This window comes from Falco punctatus (assembly GCF_963210335.1).
Source record: "Falco punctatus genome assembly, chromosome: 5".
Taxonomy (NCBI): domain Eukaryota; kingdom Metazoa; phylum Chordata; class Aves; order Falconiformes; family Falconidae; genus Falco; species Falco punctatus.
This window is the reverse complement of record NC_137584.1, coordinates 28,223,308-28,246,552: the sequence shown is the minus strand read 5'-3', so window position 1 is coordinate 28,246,552 and position 23,245 is coordinate 28,223,308. Positions and strand designations below refer to the sequence as shown.

At 37.3% G+C, this 23,245-nt stretch overlaps 1 protein-coding gene across 4 annotated transcripts in view; it reads left to right on the top strand.

Annotated features, from left to right (window-relative positions):
- Nucleotides 1-23,245, top strand: part of KIDINS220 (kinase D interacting substrate 220) — an 81,011-nt gene that overhangs the window by 13,741 nt on the left and 44,025 nt on the right. For all 4 annotated transcript variants that reach the window (XM_080387845.1, XM_080387844.1, XM_080387847.1 and 1 more), the window contains 16 exons: nucleotides 783-881; nucleotides 2,330-2,428; nucleotides 3,924-4,022; nucleotides 4,900-5,001; nucleotides 5,601-5,699; nucleotides 6,571-6,768; nucleotides 8,790-8,888; nucleotides 11,386-11,484; nucleotides 11,882-11,980; nucleotides 12,884-13,061; nucleotides 13,499-13,663; nucleotides 15,039-15,218; nucleotides 15,570-15,735; nucleotides 16,657-16,808; nucleotides 17,269-17,558; nucleotides 23,057-23,197. In XM_080387845.1, the coding sequence (XP_080243971.1) occupies nucleotides 783-881; nucleotides 2,330-2,428; nucleotides 3,924-4,022; nucleotides 4,900-5,001; nucleotides 5,601-5,699; nucleotides 6,571-6,768; nucleotides 8,790-8,888; nucleotides 11,386-11,484; nucleotides 11,882-11,980; nucleotides 12,884-13,061; nucleotides 13,499-13,663; nucleotides 15,039-15,218; nucleotides 15,570-15,735; nucleotides 16,657-16,808; nucleotides 17,269-17,558; nucleotides 23,057-23,197 (2,265 nt within the window). The remainder of the gene's footprint in view (nucleotides 1-782; nucleotides 882-2,329; nucleotides 2,429-3,923; nucleotides 4,023-4,899; nucleotides 5,002-5,600; nucleotides 5,700-6,570; nucleotides 6,769-8,789; nucleotides 8,889-11,385; nucleotides 11,485-11,881; nucleotides 11,981-12,883; nucleotides 13,062-13,498; nucleotides 13,664-15,038; nucleotides 15,219-15,569; nucleotides 15,736-16,656; nucleotides 16,809-17,268; nucleotides 17,559-23,056; nucleotides 23,198-23,245) is intronic.

Sequence of the window (23,245 nt, the reverse complement as noted above, 5' to 3'; positions counted from 1 at the left end):
CTGGCAGCTTCTCACAGAAGTCACCTCTGTAGCCCACCCCCTACCAAAGCCTTGCCATGCAAACCCACTGCGGTCGTGCAGAGCAGTTGTATCTCAGAAGTTTGCTGACACAGAAATAGGCTAATGGAAGGGTGACAGATTGTAGCTGACTTTGAAAATGTCCTTGAAGGGAAATAAAACAGCTTTTCTATCTTTTCCCTGAGGTGAGGCTGTCTGTTAAAAACCTGTGTTGCACAGGGCAGGAATAATTTGGTCTGTGTTTGATGTAATGTCAGATGAAAGTATGGTATATAGGTTGACTTTTTTGCAAGGCTTCAGCAAGAGATCTTACTGTTACTCTGAATCAGTGTACATGTTTTAATGGCCATTGTTGTTCTTACGTTGGATTTATGTATTTCTGAACAACGTGACTGAGTTACTTCAAGATGTAAAGATGTACGGGGTGTATTAGAGATGTCTTCAGTGGGCAAATCACTCAGAAAGAAAGATATTTAGCAATGTAACTTTTTTCTGGTAGCCATTTTTAATGGCTGAAATGTTGGGGTTGTTTTGGTTTTAGTTCTTTTAATCTCTTATGGGACAGGGTTTAATGCCACATTCTCCATTTTAATTGCAAGTTTACTGCATTGTTTGAAAACCAGTCCTTTTCAGTTCTTCTCACTGGCAGTTAAAAAGTGGAAACAACTTAACATTCCTGTATAGTATATGGCCTTTGATTGTTGGTGTGTGTGTCATTTACATTGTTTCCCAATGCATCACTTTTCCTATCATTTTGATTTCAGAATGGCCAGACTCCGCTCATGTTGGCTGCTGAGCAAGGCAATTTAGAAATTGTCCAGGAGCTTCTCAAGAAGGGAGCTAACTGCAACTTGGAAGATGCAGTAAGTATTAGTGCTTTATGTGATGGTACCTAACAGCAGAGGAAAAAGAAATTTCAAGAGGCAGGCAAAGAAAAGGAATTTAGGTTAGAGTTGAGGGGAGGGAGAAAAAAAGGTGGAAAACAGTGACATATAAGAGACATTTTATCCAAAGTTGCTTTGCTCTGTATTTCTCTGATTTGATTCCTCATGAAGAATAGGGATATTTAAGATGTTTTAAATGTCTGAGGGTCTCTGCTGAATGCTGCTGCTGATTTCTTAGGATTGGCAGTCGTTGACATAAAAAGGCAGGTGGAATAGAGAAATTCAGCATCAAAAATGAGGTCCGGGTGATTTTGCTCATCTCAGTGATGTTGTGGTATGTCAGGATATTTTATTTATTTTATTTTATTTGGTTTTGTGTGGCCTTGGTGTTTTCCAATAAGTACTGAGGGAGGATTTCAGTTAAAGGGTTATTTCAGGTGAAAACCAGAACAGTGACAGAGAAGGTTTTCAAATTTATGAACTGTCTTCCTGCCTTTACAGAAGAGGTTGACTCTAGGTGAAAGATGCCCAGAAAGGATGAATAGGACAGAGGTGGTGTTAAAAAGTTTTGAAAGGTCTGTATATTCCAATGAAGAGTGACAAACAGGGAAAGGATGTTGCTTGGGTGGTTGTATTTTTTTCTTCTGTACCTGGTTTAATTTTAGCAGTGTAGACATCCAGAAAAGGTCTGGTATGAAACCTGTCACTTCTAAAAAACCAACCAAACAAAAAAAGTCTCTGTCTTTTTTGAGACATTTTATTATATTTGCTGTAAATGCTACAGTTCTTATAGGGAGAACAGTTCCATGTGAACTGTTGCTGTATTTACGTGTGAATAGCACATAAAACAGTAGTCTGCACCTGGACGTGGTTTGAGCAGTGGATGGAAGGGAAGTGTAATGCAAGAGGAAACGTATCTCCTGAAGTGATCCTAAATCTAAGAGCTGTGGTCCAAATTCCCCTGCATATTAGCCCCTTGGGTGCTGCATATTAGCTCCACTTGGGTGGCGACAGACCACCACCTTTTTATGTAGTCTTGGTTGCCATCTTATCCCCACCCAGCAGTTCTCAATGTCTTGACCTCATTCTCTAATCTTTTGTAGGTGTTGCTTCCTCCATAAAATTTTTAAGAAGTTAACCTGCAGTGAAGTGAGGAGTGGAGGGTGATGGATATTGGGTGGGAAAGGAGATAATTGAAGGGGAGATTTTGCAGTAGTTGGTGGTCTGTATTTTCATGTGTATAGCTGGCAGGTAATGTATGAGTACTTTTCTGTGTTTTTTGGTTGGTGTTTTTGTTGTTGCTTGTTAGCAGCTTTTTTAAAGAGTTGTAGATTTCCTATTGGGCATTAAACACTTGAAAAACAAGGTAATTGTACTGAAATACTGAATATCACTTTTTAAATGTTTGGGTTTTTTTCTTTTCCTAGGATAACTGGACAGCTCTTATTTCAGCAGCGAAAGAAGGACATGCAGCTATTGTAGCAGAGCTACTCAACTACAATGTCAGTTTGGAGCATCGGGATTTGGTATGTGCTGCCCTAGTGTAAAAATAAAGTAGTTCTTAGTAAGAACAACAGTTTTGGCAGTTGGAGACTTTCAGTTCTGTAAAACAAATCAAAGATCTTTTATTCTTAAATTATGTACTCTGCTGTTAAAATGGAAAAGAATATATATTTAAATGTTGGTTTTACAGCTGTAAAATAGTTGTTTTAGTGTTAATGGCAGCTTGTTTTCTTCTAGGGCTGTTTTTTTCTTCTTGCTTTGGAAAAAGGTTAAACTGAAGAACGATTGGATTTTTGGCTGTGTTTTGTGGGGGAGAGTTTTTTGAGGGGGGAGGGTTAGTTTGTTTTGTGGTTGGTTTTTTTGTGATGATGGCTTTTTTTACAGTATTCTGGTAAAATAAATGTTACCTTTTCACAGAGGGTACCTGTCCGCAATTACTTTTCCTCTGGACAATTGTGATTACTCACATAGTAGTCCTTGTTCTCGATATCCTGGAATTTGTTTTCATTCGTCTTCCCAAATTTTTCATATGGGAAAGTGGGTGCTCTAGTCCACTCCACATAAAGCCTTACAGAAGTTACTTACATGATTAGAAGATTAGATGCCTCTGAAGAGGTATAGTCTTGTCTCCATTGACTGAAGAAGGAATTAGATACTTGGAAGGACCAATTTAATTCTGCTTAAGTTAGAGTATGGAAAACCACTAGGGGAGCATTTAAGTGCTTCCTTCAATTAAAGTTCTATTCTGTCTGAAGGCTGAGGCATCTTACATCTTACCATGTCCTGCTAACCTAACTTTTTCATAAGCATAATGTTAAGCACACCCACGAGGCCAGTGGTTGATTTCTAGGGCAGTGTCAGTCTGAGAAGGATTTTTTACCTCCTCAAAAGTGTTTTATAAAGAAATAAAAATTGTGTTTACAATTATCAGAGACATACTGTTATTTTAGACTAAGTTTTGGTTACCTAATCTGTCAAATGCCTTAGGTAGTGAAACTTCTTGTCTCCTAGTTTACAAACTTCAATGAACATGCTAATGGAGTTTGAAGTTCATTGCTTTTATTACTCCCTTAAGAGGACACAATTTGCTTTTTCATGAAGAAGCAAATCATTACAGAATTACTGTACGAAGGCCAGCTGTCTGTTACACAGATCAAAAGTAAACACTCCATATTAATTGATTTGGGTTCTAGACTTTTGTTTGAAGATAGTGCTTTCTTTTTTGGTTTGTTTATCCAGTGACTAGATTTGTATGCGCTTGAAGTCTGAACTGAGTGTTTACGGCAAATTCAGGAACATTTAGGACATGGTATACTCCCAAGTTTTCTACACAGCAGGAAATTGGTATTTTCATATGTGTTCTGTTATTTACCCTACATAAGTAGGATTACAAGGTTGTGTAATCAATCTTTACAGTGTTTTGGATTTAGGACAAATACAATATGAAAGAAAAGTTAGCAATTAGGATTCTAAAGAGTATTTTTCATTTTTTGCATTTCTTTGAATTGTACTCGCCAGGGAGGGTGGACTGCCCTGATGTGGGCATCGTATAAAGGCCGTACTGAAGTAGCTAAACTGCTGCTTGAGAAAGGAGCAAATCCAAACATCACAGGAATGGTAAGTTTTAGTCTTAAATGCCCCCTTCTCCCAGATGTTTAAAATCTGGAATTGTACATTCATCTTACTACCTTGATTAAACATTTTGCATGTTTTTGCAGTATAACCTTAATAACTATATAAAGGGATTGCTTTAATAATCTGTATGACAGCCACTGTTTTTTTGATTAATTTTTTTTAATTAAAGCAAGTGAGTGTATAGTCCTAATAAGATTCAAATTAGCAGGAGAGGAAATAATAGAAAAGATCAGTAGTGTATCTAATGCTACTTTTATAACAATTGTAATTTTTCTGCATCTGTGTAAGTTAATGTAGTAACTAATACGTGTAATTTGGAAACAACAATTCATTTTAGTTGTTTCACAACAGTTACCAAATGGGCTAATTACATAAATATGTACGATACATGTGGAAGAGAATTAAAACCCTTAAGATTTCGAGATTTAGTTCATTTGCTTATTTTTTTTCATTTTACCTTGCTGATTGCTGATTCCACCTGGTTTGCATGTGCAGCTTCTGCATGCGTGACATGACTGGTCTGCGGTCCTGAGTACTTAAGGATATTGCATAGCTGTCTGTTGCTTCTCCCTTACATTATGTTTATATTAAGATAAGGATGTGAATTTTTAAACCTTAAGACATTACAAACCAAAATTACCTCAAAACAGTAGACATCTTCCTAGGTGTCATCTAGACAATGTACTAGGCAACAGTTACCGACCGATGTGTAGTTAGATTTATTTCTGTATGTTCCTTCTTTTGTGGGTTTATTGTCTCTGGGAGCATTGTGATCCATACTGTTCATGAAAAATAATTAAGACTGTAATTTTATTTCATGTATTTGGTTTTCTGTTTTTTTTTCTTCCCCAATTCTAAGCAATACAGTGTTTATCCAATTATTTGGGCAGCAGGACGGGGCCACTCAGACGTAGTACATCTCTTACTGCAACATGGAGCTAAAGTGAACTGCTCTGACAAAGTAAGTTATATGCATATAATATTCAAATTCTTTTATGCTTGATATCTTTCTTGTAAAAGTAAGTTTTATTAAAAAAATAAAATCTGTGAGTTTTTGATGGGAAAAACACCTGCGGTTTTACTTTACCCTTAAGATTAGAATCTGTGTGGTATTCTGGAGATGGTTGTGAACATTTACTTCAGTGGAGCATACTTCTGTTCTCTAAGCTATTGGAAACCTTGCTATCCTAGGTTGCATAGAAAAATAATGTACAGCTATTGTCTACAAAGAGGAAGTTAAAATGGCTTTTCAAATGCTTGAAAATTCACCAGACCGAATTATGTCTTTGTAAAAACTAAAGCAATAAAGCAGGGGTCCTCAAACTTTTTAACCAGGGGGCTGGTGCGCGGATGAAGTGGCAGGTTTGGTTTGGCCCCCCAGCCCCCGGCGGGGGGGTCTGTAAATACCGGGGGCCGGATTGAGGGCCCTGGGGGGCCATATCCAGCCCGTGGGCTGTAGTTTGAGGACCCCTGTAATAAAGCATAGTATGAATACTAGATTGTAGGGGGGATACTAAATACAGAGAGCAATATGATAATATGTTCTAAATGTTTTTTCAGTATGGAACCACTCCACTGGTTTGGGCAGCAAGGAAAGGTCATTTAGAGTGTGTGAAATACTTGCTGCAGATGGGAGCTGATGTTGATCAAGAAGGAGCTGTAAGTAACTGTTTTCTGGTGATAGGGTGTGGGTACATACATGTGTGTTCTGTTTGATTTTATAATATAAATACCAAGAAATCCATGAAACAAGATGAAAAGTTGATGATGGAATAATTACATTGTAAGGGTTATTTAAACTGCTTTTTGCCTTTTAATAAAAATCTGCAACTAGGGAGTCATATAGACAGTTGACACACTGTTATGTGAAGTGTAGATTTTAATGAACATGAATGAATTTCAGTTACTGTTCTCTGAAGGTTAACACTATCAAAATTCATTCTGTACCCAAGCCCGATATGTCAAACAACTTATTCTTCAGTGCTATTTGAAAAGTAAATCAAATGCAAAGCATCTTTTGAAAATAATAAAGACTGTTGTACCTTTTCAGAAGGTGGAAATTTTTTAGACGTTTTCAGCTGTGTTTTGTTTTCAAATAAAACAGATTTTATTTTTTTAAATGCTTGTCAAAATAAAAATGAATCAGTAAAAGTGGATAACTTTTGGTATTCACGTGATTATTTCTGAAGTTCTTAAACACATTTGTGAGTGGGATAGGCAGACCTGCTTGCTCTAATTATACTGTGTTGTCATATAACAAGATAATAACTTTACCATGCATGTAATATTCAGGAGTTAAACTGATCTGATGCTTTACTGTTTGCGTTTGAAGTGTTCTCTGCTATAGTACTTAGTTTATTTCTTTTTTTTAAAAAAAAGCATTGGAAGGGTACTTTAAAACATAAAACTGAAGTAACATTTGGATGGCTAAGAAAGTAATATCAGTGAGTGTTCTTTCGTTACTGAAACTGCTGAGGCAATGATGGTTTCTATATCCACTGTACAGTAAAATCTGTTGTTTTGTTTTAAGAATTCTATGACAGCACTTATTGTCGCAGTGAAGGGTGGCTATACTGACTCAGTAAAAGAAATACTGAAAAGAAACCCAAATGTAAACTTGACAGATAAAGATGGAAATACAGCTTTGATGATTGCATCGAAGGAGGGACATACTGAAATTGTGCAGGATCTTCTTGATGCTGGAACTTATGTGAACATTCCTGATAGAGTGAGTAAATTTTCATCATAATTGTCATTTTATATATATGAAATAATGATATATATTTAAATATCAGCGGACACAAATTTGTAGGTACTTGGTTTTTCTGGCTTTCTAATTTTTCTGCCACCTAGGGGTATTTTTATGTGTTGCTATGTTACAAGTTGATGTAAGTGAAGGTAAAGGATAAACTACAGAAGCTACTCTTTCTTTCTTTGAGATTCTTGAATTGTGAGTTTCCATGGGGCATGGACATGATTTATGTTTATATATTTTTGTGTACATAACATAAAACTAATACTGAATTAAATTGCAGGTTTGGGGTGGCGTTTTTGTGTGTTAATACATGTGGCAGTGCTGTTGAAATTATAGAACAATGCATATTATAAAAAAGAATATATTTTGTTCAGTGTCTACTCTTACATCTTTTACAATGAAACTTTTTACTACGAAACTTGCGTATATAAAAGGAAGACTTCAGGTCTGGGTTAAAATGTAGATGTAACTGTTGAAAGGTGTGCTATGTACCTGAGCTGTGATTTCATTGTTCAGTAGAGACATGCAGTGCCCAGAGTGTGAATCTGCTTGCTAGTGACTCAGGAATTAATGTGGTTACTTATATAGGTGCCTTGGAATGTCTGCAATGTCCTCTTGATAGTAAGGTTTTTTTCTAAAGTGTCACAAGTGGTCCAAGCACTGCACCATGGGGCTGTGGGTGGTTAGATACCTAAACTTAGGTGTCTCTGTCAAGATCAGTGTTTTAGTTTAGAGCAGCAATATGGTTTTGAGGCTGAATTCCCAATCTCTAAATGGAACTGCTTGGGGTTTCAGAGAAGAGAAGAAAACCTAATATTTGCCACATTAAAAGGATTTTTGGATGCGTTTTCCTTTATTTCAAGTGTCAGCTTAGTGTGTTTCTTAGATGGTTACATACTGAGCTGCAGTGTTTCATGTGACAACAGATTTAATCTCAGGCACATATCAAAGCAAAACTTTTAAATATTTAAAAAAATACATTGCAGTCTCCGTTCCCGCCTCTTCTGGCACAAAATTCTACAACTGCATTCCTGTGCTTTTAGGAAGGATAAATTAAATTACAGCTTTAAGTACAGCTGACTGTATCTCAAAAATAAAGCAAGCAGTGAGTAGTCTTAGTTTTGGATGCGAGAGTAGGTTTTGATAAGGAAAATCTCTTGGTTTGCAGCCAAGTATGTAATGACTGATTAATAGGGGATCTACTACTACTGAGGTTTCTAACTGAATTCCATACCTGTGATTTAGCTATACTTCTATTTATTTTTTCCTGCTTCATCATAAAAGAAGTATTAGGTAAATTCAGGATTTCATTTTCTGAAATTCTGACATATCCTTAAGTGTATTAAAATCAGAAGCCTTAAACAGAATTGTAACTTTATTTTACATATGTACAACTCCATTTACCACAGCCAAGTATCTTTTTCTTTTGATCAATTTCACATAAAATCAGCCTTTTCCTTCTTTTCTTTATAACAGCACAGTCTATGTAAACAGGATAGCAGTCAAATCTGCACACACACAAAAAAAAGATAAAATTCTTTAAAATACTTGGAGATATTTTGTTAGCTGTGAAACAGCTAAAGGAGACATCCAACATTCCTGTCTGATTGTAAAATGGTTATTACTGTGAGTGGTTGGTCTTCCTATGAGTATAGAGAACAGCTGGATTTTTTCATATTCATTATTAATTTGTACTGTTGTTTTTTAGGATGGTGGTTTAAGCTAGACCTATTTTTGGTGCTCCCATAATATGTTTTTCCATGAACATATTTCATCTCTTTGAAAAATTGTACTAAAAAATGGATAATTTTTTCTTCTGTGTACCCATTTTTTGCAGAGATAACTGTTTTTTTGTGGTTCTCTTGAAAATGAGTGCAGGTTTCTTTATATAAGTAGGCATAATGTGTATTTTTAAGCAATATTTTATTCTGTGTTGCATTTCTTTTGTTAAATAGTATTAATTAATCTTCAGTATTCTTTCATAATTTTTCTAGAGTGGAGATACAGTGCTGATTGGGGCTGTTAGAGGAGGTCATGTTGAAATTGTAAGGGCCCTGCTCCATAAATATGCTGATATAGATATCAGAGGTCAGGTAAGTACAACAATGTAAATGTTAAAGTAGTTCTTAAATAGGATGTGAATTTGAATACCATGTTTCTAAAAACAGGGCTTTAAAAACTTGCTATCTTTACTTTGTGGGAAACTCTGATTCCCATCAAACATTAAAAATACATCATACTGCCATGCAGTTTTTAAGATATAAGAGATATGTAATTGCAATGACTTGTTAAGCAGCATTTTTTTCAGTTAATTTGTATAATGGTTGAAAAGCAAAAGATGTAAATTGAACTTATTTCCTCTGCCCTACTGAAGAGATGAAATACTTTTAAAAAAAACCCTTAATATTGTTCTTACTTTAACACTTAATATTTTTAATGTAATTTCAATATATTAAGTACGATACACCTTAGATCATATCTGTTGTCAGGGCAGTTGTGTCACTGTGCTTGGTTGGTTCTTGTCTCCACTAACTTCCTTTCTTGCATTAAGTGGTGTTGTCAGTGATTTCTGTGTTTTCTACCCACCCTTTCTTCTTTTGTCCCATGATTAAGATACTGATTTTAGTCTTCTACCAAAAGCTCTCTTACTCAGCACAGTACTTGTTTTTATTGTTACATTCAACTTACTTTCTTTTGCTTGAAGCTATTCAAATCACTCTGCTTGCGGGCACATATGCTCTACCAAGTTCGAACACAAAACTGAGTCACGGGGAGCTGCAAAGATTCAGTATGTGCTATTGATGCAGAGCCTCTTTGAGAAGCCAAGAAGCTTTTAGTTTGAAGAGAAAGTAGTGTTTGGATCTCTTCCTTTAACCTGCCATTGGAAACCTGGAATTGTGTGTCTCAGCTTTTTGCTGACATGGGTCTGAAAATCTGGAGCTTTTCAGACATCTTGATATGATGAAGGCAGTGCAGAAACAGCAGGAGAACCCAGCCTCATGGTGGGCAGGGAGGGTTGTGACTGGTAGTGTGAGGGTGTCTGTATAGCCATTTGCAGTGGTTAGTCTAGAGAATACGTTTGTGGCCTTGTTGACACAGCATCAACAAGTCCACATTGTTGTTTTCAGTACCATCAGAGGAAGATTGTGGCTCTGCACTTGCTTCAGGACCCGCAGTATCAAAATCAGTGATGAGCACTACTGTTCAGCAACTCCCCTACTGTTTAGCATTGCCAACACCTGTCTGCCAGCCAGACCTGTTCTGAGGAGATTTGCTGCCTGCCCAAATCTGTGACATTCCAATTCTTGTCCAGCCTTTCAGCAACTGTGTTCCTTGCTGCTCATTCATCTTATATGGACACTAGTCAAGGGAGACCTTGAGCAGACAAAACGTGACTATAGGGCTCTAGGAGCAAGTGTTGGGGCAGTGGAGGGTTTAGGTGGTGGTCTTACCAGTCCTTCTGGTAAGGGGAAAGAATCCAGCTGGGAGCATTTGGCAGACCTGTGCCTGTCTGTGCAGCTGATGTTGCTACTGAGGAGACAGCTTCCTCAGGCTGATGTCTTTCTGGAAGCAACTTGACTGCAGAACAGTTGGCATGAAACCTAGGTGACCAGAGAGGAAAGAAATCTTAATGATCAGGCTTGTTAAACTGGCAAGAAAGGCTTTAAACGCAGTTTGCTGTGAAGTGCTTGAGCAGGAGAGGAAGAACTGGAAATGAAAGAAGCAAGCAAGGGAGAAGGCTGCAAGGGAAACTGTGACAATCCTGCTTAGAAGCCGGTATGTGTTTAGAGGCTTTTCTTAAATGTCTCTGCACATGTGTGCCTCAAACAGAAAGAGTTGTGGTGCAGTCACTAAGCTGCACAAAGATTGCAGGCATGGCGTCTTCCTGGGACAGCACACACGGCTGGGGGAAAAAAAAAAAATCACCCAAGTTGATTTGCAACTATCAACCATTTCCCCTGGTTCAGTGATACAATGTATGGCTAATCTGGGTTCTGGTACTTGGGGTTGGCTGTTCATGTCCGTCTACTTTTACAGCTTTCCAGCTTGCATGGCCTGGTTTTAGGCCAGCCAACCAATTCAAGAGTTTTATTAGACTACACTGTAAAATTAAGAACAAAAATGGGAAAAATTTTGTAAAGGCCTGGAAGTGGTTAGCACAGGGATATATATATATATGTATATAAAATATTTTTTTAACTGCAGAGAAACATGACTTCACATAATAGGGGTAAACCAGGACAACATTATGGAAAAAGTTGTTTTATTTCATTAGAAAACTTGTATATTTGAGTTACAACTGAATATATATTGTTTTAGAAGCTGTTTCAAGATAGGTTGAATGTACTTGGATTGTTAAAGCTCTTAATATATTTGGCATAGGTTTTTAAAATAGACTTGTGTTCTCTAGCCACATTGTCATTCCCCCTCAGTGTTCAGCTGGTGTGTCAATTGGATTTGGTGGTGTTGCCCTTTGCCCTGAATTGTGTTAAATTTGCTATATTATGTGCTGTTCTCAATACTTTGTATACAGTTTTTGAAATTAATCCAACTGTAAACATGGAATACTCCTTTTTTTTTTTCCTGCAGGATAATAAAACTGCATTGTATTGGGCAGTTGAGAAAGGAAATGCTACAATGGTGAGGGATATCTTGCAATGCAACCCTGATACTGAGACTTGTACCAAGGTAATGATGAGAATTTGAAATGAATTGCTTTGTTTAACGTATGTTCTCAACTCCTGTGTGATGTTAAGATCATAACACCAAATTCAGTTTGTCAAGTGTTGGTACCTTGCACATTGTAAAAAACCAAACCCCAAACCCTTCTGAAATACAGAATTTATTCTCAGCAGTGGTAATGTCCCCTTTGTTGATAAACGTCACCTGCTACTAAAACTCCATAGCAGGGAAGGTGTGGGTACTTTCAATAACATATGTGCTGAAGTGTTGTTACTTGCACAGTAAGATTTAATTTAAAAGTTATCTTTTTGTGTTTGGGATTTAATTTGTTATGCTGTTGCTAGTTTTTGCTTGGTTTTGAGTATATGGAGATCTTTTTATTATGCCTATTTTTCCCTTTTAGGACGGAGAAACACCGCTTATAAAGGCAACCAAGATGAGAAATATTGAAATAGTAGAACTTCTTCTGGATAAAGGAGCTAAGGTCTCTGCTGTAGACAAGGTAAAGCATATCTATTTGTTTACTTTAGGATGTGTAATCATTTTAGTTTCGCAGTAAGAATATTGTAGTGAGCTGTCAAGGCTAATACAGAAAGAGAGCTTTCCATATGCTTAATAATTAAATAGACTATAATATTTAAATATGTATTAATTCTCACCATTAATATATTGATCTTTTACTTGTATTAGGATGCTTTTAGTAATATGAAAAGAAAAAATTCCGGGTTATCAATAAAAATTTCACAGATAAGAATACTATTTCTTAGTACATTTGAAAAAGAGCGTAGTGTTTGTGATTTGTCACAGATGTTTGTTTTTGATTAATAGACATTAAACTAAACAATACCAAGGAGAAATAGAATGGTTTGTTGCTGTCCTCTTATGCATTACCTACTTTGACTGTAATCCTTTTAAATACAGAAACATTTGGTAATTTTAAACCTCTTAGCATTATATTTAGGGCATATAAGTAATAGTGTTGATTTGGTGGGATAAGGAAACTTTTACCGGAAAGCTTTTTTGAGAAGTTTGAATAGACATTGAAAGAATTCTTAACAAGCAGTATCTTTTGTTCCAACCAGGTTTCTGAATTTGCTCGTAGACACTTGTTTCTAAGTAAAGATTACAGTTTCCATGAACTTTAAGATGCTGTTATAAACATTTGAGAAAGAAGAGGCTGCCTTAGCTTTAGCATTACAAGAACTCCCTTTTCACATGTCTTTTCTGAAACTTTTGCAATGCTCTTTTGAGGGGAAAAAATGCTTGCTGTAAGGTGTTGTGATGTTTGGAATACCTTAAGATGTATTTCAAGTAAATAACACATCTGAAATGATGTGGAACATACAGTCTGTTCATAAGCTTAGGAATTCATGTTAGATATTACTCAGTTTTCACTTAATTGCAGAAAGGAGATACTCCACTTCATATTGCCATTCGTGGAAGAAGCCGTAAACTTGCTGAATTACTCTTAAGAAACCCAAAAGATGGTAGATTGCTTTATAGACCAAACAAAACAGGAGAAACACCTTACAATATTGACTGTAGCCACCAGAAGAGTATTTTAACACAGATATTTGGAGCCAGTACGTATAAGTATTTAATTTTCTATTTTTTTTACTTGCTTGTATATTGAGAATCCAGTTTATTCAATTCTGTATTGAAAAGTGGTAACTGTTTAGGTTTTTCAATCGTGCAGCTAATGGGAGAGCTTTAAAAAAAATCAGTTGGCAAAAAAATTCATCATTCTAAAAGCCTAACAAAGGTCAAATGTACCTTTTGTTTTTTACTTTGATACTGTGCAACTTCTGTTGGTCGTTTTGTTTTTACAAAGATTTTGCTTGTGTAGGAATAATTTTCTTTTGACTTGCTGTGATTCAGGTTTTTGTTTGTATCTTTTGTGTTAAGCTCTAATGGTTTTAATACAAATACAGGCGAACCTGTCATGATTTTATGTACGAAAATTGTCATATTGAAGAGATTTCTTAAAGCAAAGTTCTGTAACATAGTATTTGTATTACAGGACACTTGTCTCCCACGGAATCTGATGGTGACATGCTGGGCTATGATCTGTACAGCAGTGCTTTGGCTGATATTCTGAGTGAACCAACCATGCAGCCACCTATCTGTGTAGGCTTATATGCACAGTGGGGAAGTGGAAAATCTTTCCTGCTCAAGAAGCTGGAAGGTAAGAGTGGATTTAGCCTTTTCTGTAGGTTCAAATCTATGAAAAGCATCGCGTGGGGAGTTACTAGTTTTTGTGACAGCCATTGGTTGATGTAATGTTATATGCAGGATTTAAATTTTGGTGTGGTCAGGTCATCCACAGGTTGCTTTGTTCATTTATACATTGTCGATTCCATCTTTAAGTGTTTATGTCTGTTGTCCTGTGGGTTTCCTGCAGCAGTGAATCTACCCTTAGGTACTGCTGAAAGTATGGCTGCTGAAATGTGCCTTTCTAAGGGTGTTCATGTGTCAAATCAGGTTCAGACCTCTTTTGCTGCAGTATTTATTTATTGTGCCTCCTAGGTGTTGTCTTTTTTTTTTCTTTTATGTTTAAGAACAAATTCCAGGCTATTAATATTTTTTCTTTCTAGTATATTTTCTGTGTCTAGTTTTCTTCCCTTTTTCCCTTATTTACTTTGGTTTTTTGAGCTTTCTGAAATGATAGAGGATGGCAAATGCAATATATGAAGAGCGTCAATGCTTTTTGCAGTGGAAATAGACATCTTTTTTACAGCTTTAGCTTTTTCTAACAAAGGATGTTTTTCTGAGATGTTCAGTATAATTCAAAGTGCTTTCACCAGTCTCAATGTTTGTTACTTTTTGTGATTTCCGTGTTTTTAAAAGCTTCTATATTAGTCAAAATAGGTCTCTCTGTTTATTTTGTTCACCTCATGCCCCATGTCATAAACAAAAAGCAGTGTGCATTTTTGATTGTGGTGTTTATTGCTGATGAACTTTTACATTTTTAAAACACTTTTTCAGTATTCCTGTACCTCATTCATCTTTTTATTCTGGATTGTGTATTTAATATTTCTTATCCAATAGATCCTAACTAAGTTTCTTCAGGAATTCCTGTTTTAGTAAATAGGAATCAAACAAACAAGTAAATACTGAAGCCTTTACATTGTACTGTTATATACGACTATTTGGGGAATATGGTTCACATTTCGATGAATGAAGTTTTGGGGGTGTTTGGGGTTTTTTTGACAGATATGATGTATTTATTTTTCTTGGTTTCATAAAACATGTTTTAAACTTTTGAAGGAGAATAGGAAGAGACATAGGTTTTAATATGCCTTTAAAAGTAGAAATTGACAGCAAACAGTGCAAGTATTATGTATGTAAATCATTTCATTGCATGGATGAGAACTTAGGGTTTGCACTTAAGTTTGAAGAAGAATTCAAGCATCATTGTCTTTTTTGGATCAGTAATAGGGAAAATGTATAGAGTCTAGTGAAAGGTGTTTCTTTTTCAAAGATGATCATTATTATACCTTTTTTGCTTTCTGTTCTAGAATGTTAACGTGTGAAAACTGGTCTTTGTCTTTTTGTTTCAGATGAAATGAAGACTTTTGCAGGACAGCAGATCGAACCTCTTTTTCAGTTCTCCTGGCTTATTGTATTCCTCACAGTTTTGCTGTGTGGAGGTTTGGGTTTATTGCTTGCTTTCACAGTGGATGCAAAGCTTGGAATAGCGGTGTCCCTCAGCTTATTAGCAGTTCTCTACATTTTCTTTAGTAAGTCTTAATTTATATGAAGTTTTGGAAGGTTTTTATCTGTTTTGGGGATTCAGTATTGTTTTGTAGACATGCATTGTGATTCAGAAAAAATACTAAATATTTTTGTAGAAAATAGGATCCCTTTGGACCCTTTCCTTGTGTTTTGCATGTAATTTGTGAGAGGGCATTCTTAAAAACAAGAATTTAGTATATTAACTTCACTGTGTTGCTGTTGCCATTCTCATTTTTAGCCATAACTGTTAAATATTCATTAGACTCCTTTTATCTGTTCAGACTTCATGGTTCTTTCAGTTGTGAACATTGACTAAAATAGAGCCATAACATCTTTTTAAATTTTCAATATTTTAGCTGTAATTTACTTTGGTGGCCGAAGAGAAGGTGAGAGCTGGAACTGGGCCTGGGTGTTAAGTGCAAGGTTGGCAAGACATATTGGATATTTAGAGTTGCTTCTCAAACTCATGTTTGTAAACCCACCAGAATTACCAGAGCAAACCACTAAAGCTTTACCTGTCAGGTTAGTTATTTCATTTATTTACTCTGAATGGATAATTCAGGTTCACTCTATCAGTTTTCAAACTCTGTATTAATATGCATGTTTATCTTCTTATGAAAAGCTGATGAGATTCCTGTTTGAAAAACAGTAGCCCTGGAAGATCATGTAGTTAATTTTTTTCAGTGGGAGGAAGATAGTATTGTTTTCAAGAAAAACTCTTTGCCAGTCAGTGAAAGGTACTGCTTTTTAGTATTAGGAGTTTTGACTCTCTTATTAATAGAAATTTGCAACAGATAAAATAAAAATTTAATTTATAGGTTACTATGTTATGTGTAATGCTTGTTTCACTGATTACTTCTGTTAAGGTCTTTTTTTAATTTGTATTTTATTTTAATTTCCCGTAGGTAGAGCATCAGACTGCTCAAGGCTTCTAGTTTACCTGAAAGCAAGGAAAATTTATGCCATGTGTTTTATCATTTTGTTTACTCCTCTTGTTTAGAGACTTGTATTTTAGCCTCATGGTGCTTTTATGTGATCTTGTTCTTCTGTTTTTTTTTAATTCTCCATAAATATTTGAAAATAGCTCAGAATGCAGTTTTTAAAATGCTTGTCAGTATTGTATTTTGGCCTTATAAAGATATTTTTATTTTTTTACTGCCATCTGAGGTGCTGTTAGTGACGTGATCATTTTTATCATCTTAAGAAATCAAGTTTTAGGATAGGAAGTGGGGCGAAGAAGAGGTCGGTAACAAGAGAAGTAATAAAGAAAAAATATTTAAATTCCATGCAGAATTTAAAAATTTAAATATTCAAGTATTTTACATTTTGTGCCACTTGAAAAAACTTGCAGTTGCAAGGATGCAGAAAGATTTTTGTTTTGGTTGCCAGAAAATATTTAAAGCTTTCTAAAGCATACAAAATACATGGTTTTTTCTCTTTCAGATTTTTATTTACAGACTACAATAGACTGTCCAGTGTAGGTGGAGAAACTTCATTGGCTGAGATGATTGCTACCCTCTCTGATGCATGTGAAAGGGAATTTGGTTTCTTAGCAACAAGGCTATTTCGAGTTTTCAAGACAGAAGATACACAAGGTTTTTGTTACCTGAATTACATTTCCGACTATTTCATTTCAATGCACTGTTATCAGGGGTTCTGTTTTTCACATTATAAGCTCTTTTTAGAAACTGTTGTAGTCATGTAGAAATCTATACAGAAGGGAAAACTCTTTGTATTGTTCTGGAGAGAAAAAAGCCCTGATTTCTTTGCTCATCTTGATTTTATTAATTACTTAAAGGAATATCTTCTGTGAAGTATAGGTTTCAGAAGTGTCAATGGAAATGTATATTTATATTTCATCCTTTTAGATGCAGCATGGTATTTCTCCATAGCACTTCAGTCATTGTTTCTAAGTCAGATTGTGATGGGATGGTAACGCTGCAGTAACCTTTTGTGCAAGTTAGTTTTTAATGAGAAGTATGCAAGTTAATAGATTTTGTATGCACCTGTTATTACATTTTACATTAATTTTAATAGCAAATACTTGTTTCCTAGGTAAAAAGAAATGGAAGAAAACTTGCTGTCTCCCATCCTTTGTGATTTTCCTGTTTATACTGTCTTGCGTTGTTTCTGCAATTGCCCTCCTGGCGATTTTTAATGTAGAACCGGCCAACATGACAGTGAACGTTATTCTTATATCAGTTACCTGTGTTGTTGGTTTGGCCTTTATCTTGAATTGTCGCACGTGGTGGCAAGTGATGGATTCAGTTTTGAATTCTCAAAGAAAACGTCTTCACAATGCTGCCTCCAAACTTCACAAGTTGAAAAGTGAGGGGTTCATGAAGGTAATCATTTGTATGAATTGACCATTAAAAAAACTGAAACAAATCCCCAGACCTGTAGCCTTCTCTCCTGGTTTTGACTGAGATAGTTAATTTTCTTCCCAGTAGCTGTTACAGTGTTGTGGTTTGGTTTTAGTATAAAAATAATGTTGATGACACAGTGATGTTTCTGGTTGTTGCCAAGTAGTGTTTATACTAAGTTAGGGAATTTTCAGCTTCTCATACTGCCATACTAGTGAGAAGGCTGAAGGAGCACAAGAAGTTGGAGGGAGCAGAGCCAGGACAGCTGATCTAAACTGGCCAAAGGGATATTCCATACCATAGAGCATCACGCCCAGTATATAAACTGGGGGGAGTTGAGTGCCGGAGGGGATCGCTGCCTGGGGACTGGCTGGGCATCGGTCACGGGTGGTGAGCAGTTGTACTGTGCATCACTTGTTTGGTTTGGGTTATGGTTTTTCCCCTCGCCTTGCTACTTTCCTTTCTCTTTTTATCATCTCCTTTTTCATTACTATTATTATTACTTTTTACTTAATTTCAATGATGAAACTGTTCTTATTTCAACCCATGGATTTTATGGGGTTTACCTTTTTTTCTGATTCTCCTTCTAATCCCACTGGGGGCAGTGAGCAAGTGGCTGTGTGGTACTTATTTGCCAGCTGGGACTGAACCACAAAAGTCCGTTTTGGTGCCTAATGTGGGGCACAGAGTGTTGAGATGATAACAGATCTGACCAGAGTGTTAAAACAGACTTGTTATAAATATTCCTTTTGTTGATTTAATAGTTGCTGGTCACAGTGTTGATTTATTTGCTCTCAGAGCTGTTGCACATGTTCAGAGTTGTGTTATGATGTAATACCTTACTTTCAGTGTGTGTTCCCTGGGTTTATATTTATCACCTCTGGGGCCTGGGCTAAGGTTCTTGTTTTGTTGTACTTTGTAATGCTGGCTTGTGATACAATAGAAGTGCTGGTCATGAAACTAATCCGGTACGTGTATTCAGCATTGCCATCACCTCTGTACTTTGGGAGTCATGTAATGGGAACTATTAATAAAACCTTGCCTGCCAGGTTGATTACAGTAGTGTTTGAGAATTTTGAAGATTGTGGATATCCTTGGGATGTTGAAACCAGCGTGGTCCTAGTGCAGAGAACCAGCATGTTGCTGAATGTGCTCCAGAACTTGTTTAAAGTAACTATTTAAGAATACCACACAGAGATCTGTCCCAAGGCTGGACAGTTAAGAGTAGCAGGATGTGTGGGATAGTATGGGTAAGTACCTAGGACAGTGGGCACCTCCAGTGTTTTGGAACTTCACCCCTGAACAAGTGCAGAATCCAGGAAAACCAGTGAAATACTAGGAGAAACCATGCTGTCACCCTGGCAATTGTGGAGAGACAGAAATCACTGCAGGGTGCTGGGGCTTGACCCATGCCTGCTGGGTGCTGTTCAATGCTATTCAGTACCCTTAATGGGAAGAGAAGGTTTCTGGATCTGATGGCAAAGTGACAGACACTGCGGCTACTCCAACCTTGGTGATAAGACACTGCGGCTGAACCAGAGAACCAATCCATGACAGTATCAGTCACCCCTATACACAAGAAGAAGTGGACATGAAAGTCAGCTTGTTTAGTAAAGGAGAACGAAGCAGGACATCTCAGGAGGAAGAGGAAGAACAAGAAGTAATCACTTGATTCCTGTCCCTAAGTGAGCTATGGGATATGTGAAAAGATTTTTAGCTGTTTTCCAGGTGAGCACATTATCACCTGACTGCTCTGATGTGAGGTGACAGGGCTAATGGTTCAGAATTAGAGGACAGAGAAGCTGAGCAGCTGGGATCGCTTTCTAGGGAAGGGAGTATTGACAAGGATTGGAAAAGCGACACAAGTCCTCAGCTGCTGGAGGTGACTCCTGTGAAGCGTGAAGGAAAGGTGTCCCTTCAAGGAAGATGTTACATGTCGCCCAGGCAAGTGGACTGCAATAGAGAGAGGTATCCGGTACCTGAGGGAATTAGTCATGCTAGAGATGATTGGTTGTGACTCAAACAACATGCAGTTACCCACAGATGCAGATGAAGTCCAATGCGCACAACCCATGTGGTGGAAATTTATATGGAGCACACCAGCATTGTATGCCAGGTCATTGGCAGCAATGAGCTGTAGAGACGAAAGGGCACTGGTGGTGGATGAAGTGGCTTGCTGACTTCAGGTATACAAATATAATCTCTCTTCCTCCCTTCTCTCAGCTGTGGAGAAGTTGGTCCAGCCAACTTCTATCAACAAGGATAGGTCCTACTCCTCACCTGTACAGACATGCGGCTCTGCTATTAACAGTAAACATCCTTTTGCTCGAGAGGGAGGAGGCAGAAGCTACACACCACGGGGTACACTGTGATTTTATCTGTGGGACCATGGAGAGGACATGAGGAGGTGGGATGGAAAACCCACCTCAACCCTAGAAGCACGGGTACTTGAATTTCAAGGAAAATCAATCACAAATAGAGGTACTTCCAGGAAGGTTGCTGCTGCAGTCTCCAGTGGGCAGTTTCCCAGATGGAGTGAAAGGGCTGACTTACTCCTGATCCTATGGAAAGAAATTCTAACCCATTTTTACAAGAAGTGGAGAACCCTATGACCAGGATTAGAAGGGCCCTGCCCCCAGCTGCGTGGAGGAGAGGGACAACCAGGTTTTCTGCACTGTGTGGATCTGATGGCCTGGCACGTCAGACGCAAGGAGTATAAGGCTCTAGTAGATACTGGTGCACAGTGTGCCCTAATGCCATCAGGGTATACAGGGGGTTGAACCCATTTGTATTTCTGGAGTCACAGGGGGATCCCAGCAGCTAACTGTGAGGCTGAAATAAGCCTGACTGGGAATGAGTGGCACAAGCACCCCGTTGTGACTGGCCCAGAGGCTCTGTGTGTCCTTGGCATAGACTATCTCAGGAGAGGGTATTTCAGGGACTCAACAGGGTACCACTGGTGGGCTTTTGGTGTAGCTGCCTTGGAGATGAAGGAAATGAAGCAGTTGTCTACCTTGCCCAGTCTCTGTTGTGAGGTCGCTGAAGGTCAAAGAAAAATGGGTGCCGATGGCTACCAGAGTGGTGTGCCGGTGGCAATACTGCACCAACAGAGACTCCCCGATTCTCGTCCATAAGTTGATTCATCAACTGGAGAGCCAAGGAGCGATCAACAAGACTTGCTCACCCTTAACAGCCCCATATGGCCAGTGCAAAAGTCTAATGGAGATTAACAGTGGACTATCGTGGCCTGAATGAAGTCATGCCGCTAAGTGATGCCATACCAGACATGCTAGAACTTCAGTATGAACTGGAGTCAAAAGCAGCCAAATGGTACGTCATAGCTGATACTGCTAATGCATTTTTCTGAATCCCTTTGGCAACAGAGTGCAGGCCACAGTTTGCTTTCATTTGGAGAGGCATCCAATACAGCTGGAATTGACTGATCCAGGGGTAGGAACACAACCCTACCACCAGCCATGGGCCGGTCCAGGCTGTGCTGGAACAGGTTGAAGCTCTGGAACACCCGCAATATATTGGTGATATTAGCGTGTGGGGCAATACAGCAGAAGTTGTTTCTGAGAATGGGAAGAAAACAGTCCAAACCCTTCTGAAAGATGGTTTTGCCATAAAACAGAGTAAGGTCAAGGGACTTCCACAGGAAATCCAAATAAAATGGCAAGATGGATTTTGTGAGGATGGATGTGAGCAGCAAAATAACAGCTAGATCTCCACCAACTAGTAAGAAAGAAATAGGCTTCCTTAGGCATTGATGGTTTTCGGAGAATGCATATTCCAAAGTACAGTCTCATTGTAAGCCCTCTCTATGAAGTGACCTGGAAGAATGATTTCAAATGGGGCCCTGAGCAATGACAGGGCTTTGAACAAATTAAACAGGACAGTATTTTTTCTCTTTCTGTTTTTGTTATCTCCCTTTTCAGTAGTATTACTATTAGTAGTATATTTTATTTTTTTTTCAGTTATTAAACTGTTCTTATCTCAACCAATGGGTTTTACCTTTTTTCTGATTCTCCTTCCCATCCCTCTAGGGGTGTGGGGGGTGAGCAAGGGGCTGTATGGTACTTAGTTGCCAGCTGGGATTAAACCACAAAAATCTTAAAATAGAGATTTATTTAGTTTAGTCATTTATTTAGTCAGGCCAAGTCTTACAACATTAGAATGAGACTTGGTAAGTTTTTGAAGGGAACACTTCTGTTCTGCTGGTGTACAAGATTACTACTATTGCTGCTGGTGTACTTAGTGTGCAAGATCTGTCTGCTCAACTGGGAATGTTAAATTTGGGTTATGTTTTCAGTTTCTAATTTTGTTTTTGCTGAGAGGAAGGTACTAGGAAAACAGTTGTTCTAAATGATCAGTGTTTAGTAAAAGCTTACTTTAGATCATAAGATTAGAAAGAATAACTTAAAGTAATCTAAAGGTGACAAACTAAGCGTAATTTTGGCTGTCTGCAAGACCTCTTTACCAAGAAAGGAGTGATAGCACTGAAAGAACATCCCAAAACAGTCCGCATCTCATGAAAAATGATAGAAAATACTATTGTTTTGATGGGTTGTATCTAAACTGATAAAAACGTACCCATCAGGCTGTCATCAAATATCCTCTATGGTCTTATTTGAAAATAAGTTTTAGGGTCATGATGGTTACCTCTGTAGGTTACAGCTCATACATTGTGTAACAGTATGTTGTGGTGATACTTTTTGTAGCACAGATCTTGCTACTGTGTTTCTTGACAGTTGTTTTTTGAGGGGCATTTACCCGGCATAACTTCAGCCATTTAAGAGTTAGGTTCACCCTTTGCAATCAAGGGAGAGAAATAGGTTTTTTTATTTCGTATGAGTGATGTCATCTTAATGTGCACATTCAAGTTTAATCTAGTGGTGACTAGATCAGTTTTCAATGTCTACCTGTTAGCTGCTGAAATTAGGGCAGGTGAATTCCACCTTTGTGTCTGTATTAAAGGTAGCTGTTAACTGTCTAACTTGATGCTGAAAAAACTTTAAAAATCTTCAGATTTCATGTCCTGAATAGGAGTGACTGAGCATTAGAACATAATTTGCTTAGCTGAAAGGCAGATAGAAAATTTTAGTGTATGTTTTATTTAAAACCTTTTTTGAGGATTAGATGAAGCTACAAATATTCTTGTTTATTCTTGAAATACTGATTTACTGTGCATAAATATTACTTTCTTTTAAAATAACTTTGCCATGGAATTTAAATAAGGATAGTTTGTGATGTTAAAGTGGAATATGCAGTTCTGCTGTACGTTTTTGTGCAAATTGGAAATCAAAATTTTTGTAAGTGGCACTTTAGGACTTTCACTTTGGGTATTTATAAGTTTACTTTTGTAATCTTACTGAAGTATTTTGGGGACAAGTAGCAATCTGCAAAATGAATTATATGCATTTCTGTGAGTTTTAGATATTATAGTGATATCTTTTTCTTTCTACTTTTCATTTTTATAGGTTTTGAAATGTGAAGTGGAATTAATGGCCAAAATGGCAAAAACCATTGACAGCTTCACTCAGAACCAGACAAGACTTGTTGTAATTATTGATGGATTGGATGCTTGTGAACAGGACAAAGTTTTACAGATGCTGGATACTGTGAGTTGGATCATTTTATAAAGCTGATCTCTGGATCCATCTGGATTA